This window comes from Oncorhynchus keta, chromosome 9 (genome assembly GCF_023373465.1).
Source record: "Oncorhynchus keta strain PuntledgeMale-10-30-2019 chromosome 9, Oket_V2, whole genome shotgun sequence".
NCBI lineage: Eukaryota > Metazoa > Chordata > Actinopteri > Salmoniformes > Salmonidae > Oncorhynchus > Oncorhynchus keta.
Window position 1 is genome coordinate 36,324,985 of NC_068429.1, and position 10,871 is coordinate 36,335,855.

Genomic DNA, 10,871 nt, shown 5'->3' on the forward strand with positions numbered 1-10,871 from the left:
TCCTATCTAGTAAGTTTGTTTCTGCACTTTAGAACAAGTGACGACACAAATGTACATTTTTCAGTAGTAGGCGGTCGGACGCATGCGCTCTAAATGAAATAAGAAAATAATCGTGTACTGGCCGTTGGAGGTTCTGTACAGTGGGAGTCGGCGAGTGCCGCTTACTGACACAATGTCACTGCAAAGCTGTCAAACTGAATGGGGAGAAATTGACCAAGAATATCAACAGTTACAGGTAGGCCTATGTGAAGCCAGTTTGATAACTAGCTAGGTGCGTGGCATGACGTGGACTATCGCCAGTTCAGAAAGAGATGTTGGAGGATGATAACTGATTTAACGTTACTTTTGTCAGCTCAGCTAGCTTTCTAGCTAGTTTAGCTAACCCAGCCAACATGGCTAGAAGCTAGCTAGCATACTAACTTGATAAAGGGTGTTTTTGTACACAACATCAGGTATTTTTGTACACAATATGTTGTATTTAGGAACTTTCCAATATAACTATTTCGTATACTGTGGTATCTGCAAGTCAGATTTACTTAAAGTGGTACAGCTAGTTTTTAATATCCGCACATTTGAACAATGACTGGCGAATGTTAGCTAACGTTAATTATCTAGCAATAATAACGTTCGCTTGTTAAAGTCCTTATAACAAGCAAGCTAGCTAGCCAACTCCGATTAATAACAATCATTAGGTAACGTTAGTTGTGTTTAAGTGAAATCCACCAAGTTTTCACTTCGGCGCAGTTAAATCAGTCAACCAATGCGGATAAGTAGCAAAAAAAAAAATGTCAGTTAACTCCGGGTGTAGTCGTGTCTTCCTCCCCTCTTAACGTTATTTCCTTCTTAATTGCTACCATTTGAAACGACTGGATAGGTTTCAATGATATTGTAATATTGCCTTCCTGTCATATACTGCTAGATCAGGGACCATAGAGAGAGGAAAGAAAGAAAGTAAGCCACTGAGAGCCTCAAACTGCAAGAATAAAAGAGGGGATCTGTCCTAGACCTTATCCATCACAGCTTGTTTAAAATAATTGCCTGACAGTTATCAACATATTTGAGTACTGGTGAGCAATGTGCAGTCATTTGCTTTCCATTCTTATTTCTAGGAAACTCACAAAGTGTACAGACAGAAGCTCGATGAGCTCACCAACCTCCAGGCAACATGCAGCAGTGCCATTAGTAAACAGAGGAAGGGTCTAAAAGACCTCCGGCACAGTCTGCGCAAGTAAGTAGCCTATTATTAGTGCTTGCAGTTACAGTCTTGTTTTCCTGTACCAAAGGTCCTCATAATTAGGACCTGAGCATTTAGTGTGTTGTTCTCCTACAGATGTACAAAAACAAGCAATGAGAAAGAAACAGAACTGATCAAAGACATCCAAATGCAAATTAAAGACAAAGAACATTTCTTCTTTGATATGGAAGCCTATTTGCCAAAGAAGAATGGGTCAGTGTATTTGAGGACATGATTATTTTTTGGTTGGTTACAGATTTGATGCACTTTGTTATTAGAGGGTGTAAAAGTATGTGTCTCTTTTCAGATTGTACTTAAATTTGGTCCTTGGCAATGTGAATGTCACACTCCTCAGCAACCAGGCTAAGTAAGTGTGTTGCTTCAGCTTTAACAAAATATCTGTATTGAGTCACATCTGTTTGGTTGCTGCATCTGATTCCTTGTTGCATCTTTTCGCACGAGCAGATTTGCCTACAAAGATGAATATGAGAAGTTCAAGCTTTGCATGACAATAATCTTGATGTTTGCTGCCATAACCTGTCTCTTCTTGTTCAATTACCGGTGAGTTGGTTATATTATACATTTTGATGTTTCCTCGTAGCATCTTTTAATGTTTCGTTAAAGCAAGGTAGTTGTAAATGTCTGTTTTGTTTCAGTGTCACAGATGAAATCTTCAACTTCTTGCTGGTTTGGTACTATTGCACTTTGACCATAAGGGAAAGCATCCTCATGAGCAATGGGTCCCGGTGAGCTACTAAACTTTTTATGTGAACAAATTATTTATTTACTCCGTGAGATTCAAATAATAGACTAGCATGTCGACCTAGTTCTGCTTCTTTATTCTAATTCCACTCAATGTGTCCTTTCAGGATAAAAGGGTGGTGGGTCTCCCATCATTACGTCTCTACCTTCCTATCAGGTGTAATGCTTACCTGGTAAGTCCTTTTTATTTATTTTCAACTTTGAACACTTTCATTAATTGCTGTCGGTCAAAATCGATTGGCAGTTATCCTCAAAGGTTGCTTGACGAGCAGTTTGATTGACAAATGTTACTTGATTGCCTGATTTGATTGGTTCCTCTGTTTCTTCTCAAAGGCCAGAGGGATCCATGTATCAGATGTTCAGAAGTCAATTCCTTGCCTTCTCCATTTATCAGAGTAAGCATCTACTTTCTCATTTTATCTTCACATGTGTTGAGTTTTTTGAAAACAAGTCGCACAATATAAGTCCATGTCATTACTCATATATGATTGATTGTAAAAGTATTTGATTGATTTGTTGAAATTCATCCCTGTGTTTTTTAGGCTTTGTGCAGTTTCTTCAATATTACTATCAAAGTGGCTGCTTATACAGGTTACGAGCTTTGGGGGAAAGAAATCAGTTGGACCTCACAGTGGGTAAGAGGAGTTCCTTTTCAGTTAAGACAGTTTCTAAGGCTTGCTTATTGGTTATGACTTGGGAAAGCTTTTGAACCATTAAGTCACAACCAAAATTATTGGCACCCTTGTATGCTAAAAAAAATAGAACATTGTGTGTTTGCATTTGTTGGATGACATGAAAATAAAGCTCTTTGGCCACGCACACCATGTGCATATACAGAAAAAAAATCCATACCTACTGTAAAATATAGTGGGGGGTTGCTTCATTAAACTGTCGCCAGTTCAAATAAACCCTATTCCTTGGCCAGAGTGTCCAGTGTGCGCTCAAACGCTTCAAGAGCAAAACGCTATGGATTTATGAACGGACAATCTGACAACGCTCTGAATTTACGAATGCCCAGAGCACTCCAGTGTGAATTTACGAACGCCCAGAGCACTCCAGCGTGAATTTATGAACGCCCAGAGCACTCCAGCGTGAATTTACGAACGCCCAGAGCACTCCAGCGTGAATTTACGAACGCCCGGAGCACTCCAGCGTGAATTTACGAACGCCCAGAGCACTCCAGCCTGAATTTACGAACGCCCAGAGCACTCCAGCCTGAATTTACGAACGCCCAGAGCACTCCAGCGTGAATTTACGAACGCCCAGAGCACTCCAGCGTGAATTTACGAACGCCCAGAGCACTCCAGCCTGAATTTACGAATGCATCACAATAATCTGGAAATATTCTCTATGGAGGAATGGTCTCTTAAGATCCCTTCCAATGTGGTCTCCAATCTCATAAAACATTTTAGAAAAAGGCTCTGTGCCGTTATCCTCGCAAAGGGAGGGTGCAGGAGTATTAAAAACACGGGTGCCAATTATTCTGACCCCTATCTTTTTGAGAAGTTTTTTTATTACTTATTAAATAAAATATTTCTCTCTGAGTTGTATAAAATGATATAATTTTTGCATACAATATCATTACTTTAGTCTTTTTTTCCTCTCTCATCTTGATCAAGGGTGCCAGTAATTTCAGTCATGCTTGTAAATCAAATAACATTTTATTGGTCACCAACACATGGTTAGCAGATGTTATTGCGAGTGTAGCGAAATGCTTGTGCTTCTAGTTCTGACTGCAGTAATATCTAACAGTACTCTTACAATTCCACAACAACTACCTAATACACACAAATAGAAGTAAAGGGATGTAATAAGAATATATGGATGAGCGATGACCGAGCGGGCATAGGCAAGATGTTATAGAATACATATACATACGAGAAGAGTAATGCAAGACATTATTAAAGTGACTAGTGATCCATTTATTGAAGTGGCCAATGATTTCATGTCTGTATGTTGGTAGCAGCCTCTCTGTGTTAGTGATGGTTGTTTAACAGTATGATGGCCTTGAAAGAAGCTGTCTCTCGGTCCCAGCTTTGATGCACCTCGCCTTCTGGATGGTAGCGGGGTGAACATGCAGTGGGTTGGGTGGTTGTTGTCCTTGATCTTTTTGGCCTTCCTATGACACCGGGTGCTGTAGGTGGCATGGAGGGCAGGTAGTTTGCCCCCGTGTGATGCATTATGCAGACCGCACCACCCTCTGGAGAGCCTTGCGTTTGTGCGCGGTGCAGTTGCCGTACCAGGCGGTGATACAGCCCGACAGGATGCTCTTAATTGTGCATCTGTCGAAGTTTTAGGTGTTAAGCCAAATTTCTTTAGCCTCCTAAGGTTGAAGAGGCGCTGTTGCGCTTTCACCACACTCTCTGTGTGAGCGGATCATTTCTGTTTGTCTGATGTGTACGCCGAGGAACTTGAAGATTTCCACCTTCTCCACTGCTGTCCTGTCGATGTGGAAAGGGGGGTGCAACCTCTGCTGTTTCCTGAAGTCCACGATCATCTCCTTTGTTTTGTTGACGTTGAGTGCAAGGTTATTTTCCTGATACCACACTCAGTGCCCTCACCTCCTTCCTTTAGCCTGTCTCGTCATTGTTGGTAATCAAGCCCACTACTGTAGTGTCGTCTGCAAACTTGATGATTGAGTTGGAGGCGTGCATGTCCACGCAGTCATGGGTGAACAGGGAGTACAGGAGGAGGCTGAGCACGCACCCTTGTGGGGCCCCAGTGTTGAGGATCAGCGAAGAGGTGTTTCCTACCTTCACCACCTGGGGGCGGCCCGTCAGGAAGTCCAGGACCCAATTGCACAGGGTGGGGTTGAGACCCAGGCCCTCAAGCTTAATGATGAGCTTGGAGTGTACTATGGTGTTGAATGCTGAGCTGTAGTCAATGAACAGCATTCTTACATAGGTATTCCTCTTGTCCAGATGGGATAGGGCAGTGTGATGGTGATTGCGTCATCTGTGGGCCTATTGGGGGTGGTAAGCAAATTGAAGTGTGTCTAGGGTGGCAGCTAAGGTGGAGGTGAGTCTCCCAAAGCACTTCATGATGACAGATGTGAGTGCTACTGGGCGATAGTCATTTAGTTCTGTTTCCTTTGTGTTCTTTGGTACAGGAACAATGGTGGCCATCTTGAAGCATGTGTGGACAGCAGACTGGGATGGGGAGATTGAATATGTTTGTAAACACACCAGTCAGCTGGTCTGCACGTGCTCTGAGGACGCGGCTAGGGATGCCATCTTGGCCGGCAGCCTATTGAGTGTTACCAGTCGGCCATGGAGAGGGAGAGCCTGTAGTCCTTGGTAGTGGGCTGCATCGGTGGCGCAGTATTATCCTCAAAGCAGGCAAAGAAGGTGTTTAGTTTGTCTGGAAGCAAGACGTGGCTGGTTTTCTTTTTGTAGTCTGTGATTGCCTGTAGACCCTGCCACATAAGTCTCGTGTCTGAGCCGTTGAATTGCGACTCCACTTTGTCCCTATACCGACATTTCTCTTGTTTGATTGCCTTGCGGTGGGAATAACTACTGTTTGTATTCCGCTATATTCCCTGTACAAGGCATTTGCATGTTTTTTAATAGTTCTTACAATGAAGTGGGCCACAAGCAACCCCATGACTGGAAAAATGGGACAAAGGTGATGTTTTAACCTTGAGCAAGTCTCTACTCTTCCATTTTGAGTGATGTCCCAGTTGTCGGAATGCCCTGCATGAGTTCACACACATCCTCTTTTAATCAAAGTTTACATTTCTACTGCCCAAAATTCCAATTATGATAGACTAGCAAAATATATTTAGTGAAATCTTGCTGACTAGAGGGAGCTAATGGACAACATTTTTGCAATCAGTTTGCAGCTGCCCTTTGAACATAGTATTGGTCAAGAGGATAAAGGTTTTGTCCCTCTTGTTTAGCTGTATTTGATATAGCTTACTTTACTCTACCATGTGTTTTAGTCTAATGATTAACCTGTACTTCTGACAAAGCCAGTTGAACTGGATGTAAACATACTGTCTTTCGGGAAGGTTATGCATTATTCAATGTTCTGGATCTTCCACCATTTTATTAATTGTTTCTGTTTTGCAGAGGGGTTCCAGTCATGGATGTGGAGAGGGCTCACCTTCCTCTTGCCATTCCTCTTCTTCGGACATGTAAGTCTAACACAACTGTACTAAAATGGTTATCCAGGGATGAGGTCTGAGTGTGTGCCAGCTTGTTTCACACAGACTAGGATGAGGCGTTATTGGGGAAGAGAGTGGAGTGGGGAGACTTGAAGAAGTTAAAAGATGGTATTGCAAAATCTGTCACACTTGTAAAATAAGTGTTGCTCAACATGATTGCGAAGCTTACATTTTGTTCCTTATTTCAGCTGTTTATACTTTTACATGTACACACGCCAGCTGCCTGTGTTCTTGAATAAGGTTTTAGGTCTTAGACTGAACTTTTCTCTCTCCAATCCCATTCACAGTTCTGGCAGCTGTACAATGCTTTGACCCTGTTTCGGTTGGCAGGACATAAAGACTGTAAAGAGTGGCAGGTAAGGACATAAATACTACCATCCAATCTCTGTAGAATCCATTGTTTTCATATAGAATACATGCCTCTACATCCACCCCTGTCTCGTTACAAGACTACTCTCTACTCAGTCACTGGCCACATCATCATGATGATGCAAAATGCATCCATTTTGTGTCATCATGAAGTAGCAGGTGACACTTTGCTTTTTAAAAGCCCAATATCGTAACTTCACTACTGACATGCCACATTTTTGGAACTGTGTATTACAATTAAAATAATTTAAAGAATGACACCTGTGATGTCATTGTACTAGATGTCCTCAATGGAAGGTTTAACTTCCAGTGTCAGTAGTCTTGTAAAGATTTTCAGCATAAATGTGATTTCTTTAATGCCTTTTTGTGTATTTCAGGTATTTATGTTGGCACTGACATTTCTTGTCCTATTCCTGGGGAATTTTCTTACCACATTGAAAGTTGTTCGCCATAAAGTCCAGGAAAACCCAGAGAAAGTGCAAAAGCAAGAGTGAATACAAGTCTGACTACAGCTCAGACTCCCAAGTGACCATGAAACAAAATGGCACTTTGAAACGCACAATCGATGGGAATATGGACTGCAGGGTTTTTTTGCCAGGAAAAGACTGAGTGAAGAGAACGATGTGTCTCAGCCTTGATGACAGCTGCAACATTAACCAATAACCTTGGCTGAATGTGCTTTTGTTTCCAATAGTTTGTCGTTGTCTTTGCTACACATGCAATCACAACACAGAGCGGCCTTCTTCTGGCAGATGAACCACTGCGATCCTGGACCATTTGAGGCTTGATCCTGTAGATTTAGAGTAATTGGACAGACTTAATCATTATGGTGTGGATGTATTTAGGACAGAGCATGGACTACATGTACAGAGATCCACTCTTTGAACTATATGCAACTAAAGAAAGACGGGTAGCATTAGGTCATGAGAAGAGGTTAGATTTACCTACAAAGTATATGTACTGTCAATACTTCACACAGCTGTTTTCGGTATGGAATATTTGAATACATCCATGGCACAGCAATTTTCACTGTTCGCAACTACAAGTGTCTCATTTTGATATATTCTTCAGTAAAGATGCATTGAACTATACAATTCTCCCGGTGTGCTGTTTGAAAGTAAACATGTTTCTTTTCTCTGGATATTGACATGTTGCTGCGGGTACATCTTATATAAAGAACTAAAGCCTGCTTTTTATTTTAGCAATGTACCAGCCAGGACTTGTTAACTGATCATAGACATTTACAATCTTTAACAGCAGCCATTTACTACCATTGTTTGGGTTGATTTGGCAACTATAAATTACAGCTGTTCTATTTTTTAAATAATACCATTTTAAATAATTAATATACTAATACATGTCAAGGTTTTAGAATACAAGGATTTTCTTTCCCTTCTGTAATGCACCTTGTTAAACTGAGTTCCTGATGTCTTAACTTGGTCCTTCTGTAGCTCAGTTGGTAGAGCATGGCGCTTGTAACGCCAGGGTAGTGGGTTCGATTCCCGGGACCACCCATACGTAGAATGTATGCACACATGACTGTAAGTCGCTTTGGATAAAAGCGTCTGCTAAATGGCATATATTATTAACTTCAGTGGGTTCAGAATTAAGACAAATCCATTTTGAAATAATTCCTGTAATCTAGTTCAAAATGATAACCCTTTCAATGAATGATTATTTGAGTCCTGTCCAATTCAGGCTGTGCTGGTTGTTTTAAACAATTGCTGCTATGAGCACTGGTACTTTTGAGCAAATGATTGGGAATAATGTCTTCAGTACAAATGTGCTGGCGTGATCAAGTTCTATAACTCTGCTGACATACCGTATGTATTGTAACGCATCGACTCTGAACTAAGGCAAAATCTCATGAGCTTGTGTACCCCTTTTCAGTGTCCTTTAATTTTGAACTGTAGTATTAGATCTGAACAACTTGGTACTTAGTGACAGCGCTCTCTAATGCCTTCTCTCCCTGTAGCCTGTCACAATTACTTGATTTTTGTTCCATTTGGAATCGATTGTTTTGTTATTGAGAAAGTCTAAGGTCTTGGATATTAGTCTTGATTCCGTAAAGAAGAAAAATCCATTCTACGCTTGAAGGGAGCCACTCTTTTTGTTATACTTGTCGGCAAAAGCCTGTTACTGACCATTAGTCCAAAATGTTACATTCTGTTTGTAACATCAAAACTGCCGCAATGCACTACACAACAGCACCTATTTCCTCATATGTTGTGGTATTGGTTTCATGTCATGGATTGTCCCATCATAAGACTACCTTGTGCCTAAACGTATCACTGTAACAAGAGAGTGATTTCATTGATTCTGTTTCTGATTACAGGATGTTATCGGAGAGGCATTTATTTACATTGATATAAGGCCCTGTGTTTTGGAACTATCAAATATTAATTGATAAGTCATGTAACAAATGTATTTGCTTAGCAAAGAAATATATATACATCAGCTTTCACAATTGTTTTCAGTTGCCTATGTCAGTGTTTTTTCATAGCAACCACCACTAGTGGGCACTGTCATTAAACTTTAGAAAACTGCAATAGATATTTGTCCAGACTCCAGCTCTGAAAGGAACTGATGTCTATCAGCTTTCAACCACAATAGTAAATAGTTGTAAATTGTCCTGGCAATGTAAAAGGTGCAGTCTACTTATCATCCTCTGCAGAAAGGGTAAGTCGCTTACATGAACATGTGTAATGGCAGTGGTGTAAAGTACTTTAGAGTACTACTTAAGTAGTTTTTTTTTTTTTGGAGTATCTCTACTTTACCATTTATGTTTGACTACTTCTACTCCACTACATTCCGAAAGAAAATAATTTAATTGTTACGCCATACTTTTTCTCAGACATCCAAAGTACTTGTTACATTTCAAATGCTTAGCAGGACAGAAATGTTCAAATTCACACTTATCAAGTGTAGGCCGTCATTGTAAATAAGAATTTGTTCTTAACCGACTTGCCTAGTTAAATGTTTGTTTTTCTTTAAAAATACCCCTGGTCATCCCCACTGCCTCTGATCTGGTGGGCTCACTGAACACATGTTTTGTTTGTAAATTGTCTTAGCCAGGGGCACACTCCAACACTATCTTTTAAATAAAAAAAGAGAACCATGCTATCTGGTTTGCTTATTTATTACAAGGAATGTGAAGTGATTAATACTTTTATTTTTGATACTTACAGTACCAGTCAAAAGTTTGGACATCTACTCATTAAGGTTTTTCTTTTTACACTTTTCTACATTGTAGAATAATAGTGAAGACAAACTATGAAATAACAGATGGAATCATTTAGTAACCAATTAAAAAAAAAAAAAATTAATCTAAATATATTTTATATTTGAGATTCTTCAAATTAGTCACCCTTTGCCTTGACAGCTTTGCACACTCTTGGCATTCTCTCAACCAACTTTGAGGTAGTTACCTGGAATGCATTTCAATTAACAGGTGTGACATTTTTGGAATTTCTTTCCTTCTTAATGTGTTTGAGCCAATCATTTGTGTTGTGACAAGGTAGGGGGAGGTATACAGAAGATAGCCCTATTTGGTAAAAGACCAAGTCCATATTATGGCAAGAACAGCTCAAATAAGCAATGAGAAACGATCGTCCATCATTACTGTTGGAAAAGCATTCCAGGTAAAGCTTGAGAGAATGCCAAGAATGCCACCTTTGAAGATTCAAAAATGTATTTTGATTTTGTTTAACACTTTTTTTGGTTACTACATAATTCCATGTGTTACTTCATAATTTTGATGTCTTCACTATTGTTCTACAATGTTGAAATAGTACAAATATAGAAAAAAAAACATTTTTGACTGGTACTGTAAATATATTTAAAAACAAATGCTTTTAGACTAACTGAAGTAGTATTTTACTGGGTGACTTCCATTTTTACTTGAGTCATTTTCTGTTCGGGTATTTTTTACTTTTACTCAAGTGTGCCAACTGGGTACTTCTTCCACCACTGTGTAATGGCCAAACTATTCCTTGAGTTGGTATTTATTTATAGAGGACTTCGTGAAACAAATCTTGCCAGGTGATAAAGTGATCAGTAGATCCAAGTTCTTCCTAGAAATTGAATTGCTAAAGAAAATGACATTCAACCTCTCAATGACGGATGGTGAGACAAGTTTAAATGTTAAGTCCCTTATTTAGGGGACTATGAGCAGTTCTTGGACCGGTTCCGACTGACATTTGTGTGTACGGGCGCTCTGTGAACTGCGCAACATGTACAGGCAGAATTGACTTGTTCATGTAAGCCAATGATGAGATCATAGAGATCCTTTGGTGCAAAAAGAGCAAATCAATCCCAGAACAACAGCCAAGGACCTTGTGA

The 10,871-nt window shown here is 40.0% G+C and overlaps 1 protein-coding gene across 2 annotated transcripts; it reads left to right on the forward strand.

Moving 5' to 3' along the window:
• The first annotated feature begins 68 nt into the window (after nt 1-68).
• LOC118387665 (transmembrane protein 120B) lies at nt 69-9,653 on the forward strand. 2 transcript variants are annotated; one of them, XM_035776260.2, is made up of 12 exons: nt 69-235; nt 1,110-1,228; nt 1,331-1,447; nt 1,542-1,601; nt 1,700-1,795; nt 1,891-1,980; nt 2,104-2,169; nt 2,330-2,391; nt 2,539-2,631; nt 6,067-6,131; nt 6,449-6,517; nt 6,908-9,653. In XM_035776260.2, the coding sequence occupies exons 1-12, from the start codon at nt 173-175 to the stop codon at nt 7,022-7,024; spliced, it is 1,017 nt and encodes a 338-aa protein (XP_035632153.1). In that variant the 5' UTR covers nt 69-172; the 3' UTR covers nt 7,025-9,653. The 2 variants fall into 2 exon arrangements, with proteins under 2 accessions (XP_035632153.1, XP_035632154.1); XM_035776261.2 differs by having other exon boundaries at nt 7,225-9,653.
• The last annotated feature ends 1,218 nt before the right edge of the window (nt 9,654-10,871 follow it).

What these genes read in the sequence shown, in the direction of transcription:
- LOC118387665 (XM_035776260.2), top strand. Translation starts at nt 173, where the DNA reads ATGTCACTGCAAAGCTGTCAAACTGAATGGGGAGAAATTGACCAAGAA. An exon ending in AAGAATATCAACAGTTACAG is followed by an intron (nt 236 to 1,109) that starts GTAGGCCTATGT and finishes TCTTATTTCTAG; the next exon opens with GAAACTCACAAAGTGTACAG. An exon ending in TATTTGCCAAAGAAGAATGG is followed by an intron (nt 1,448 to 1,541) that starts GTCAGTGTATTT and finishes GTCTCTTTTCAG; the next exon opens with ATTGTACTTAAATTTGGTCC.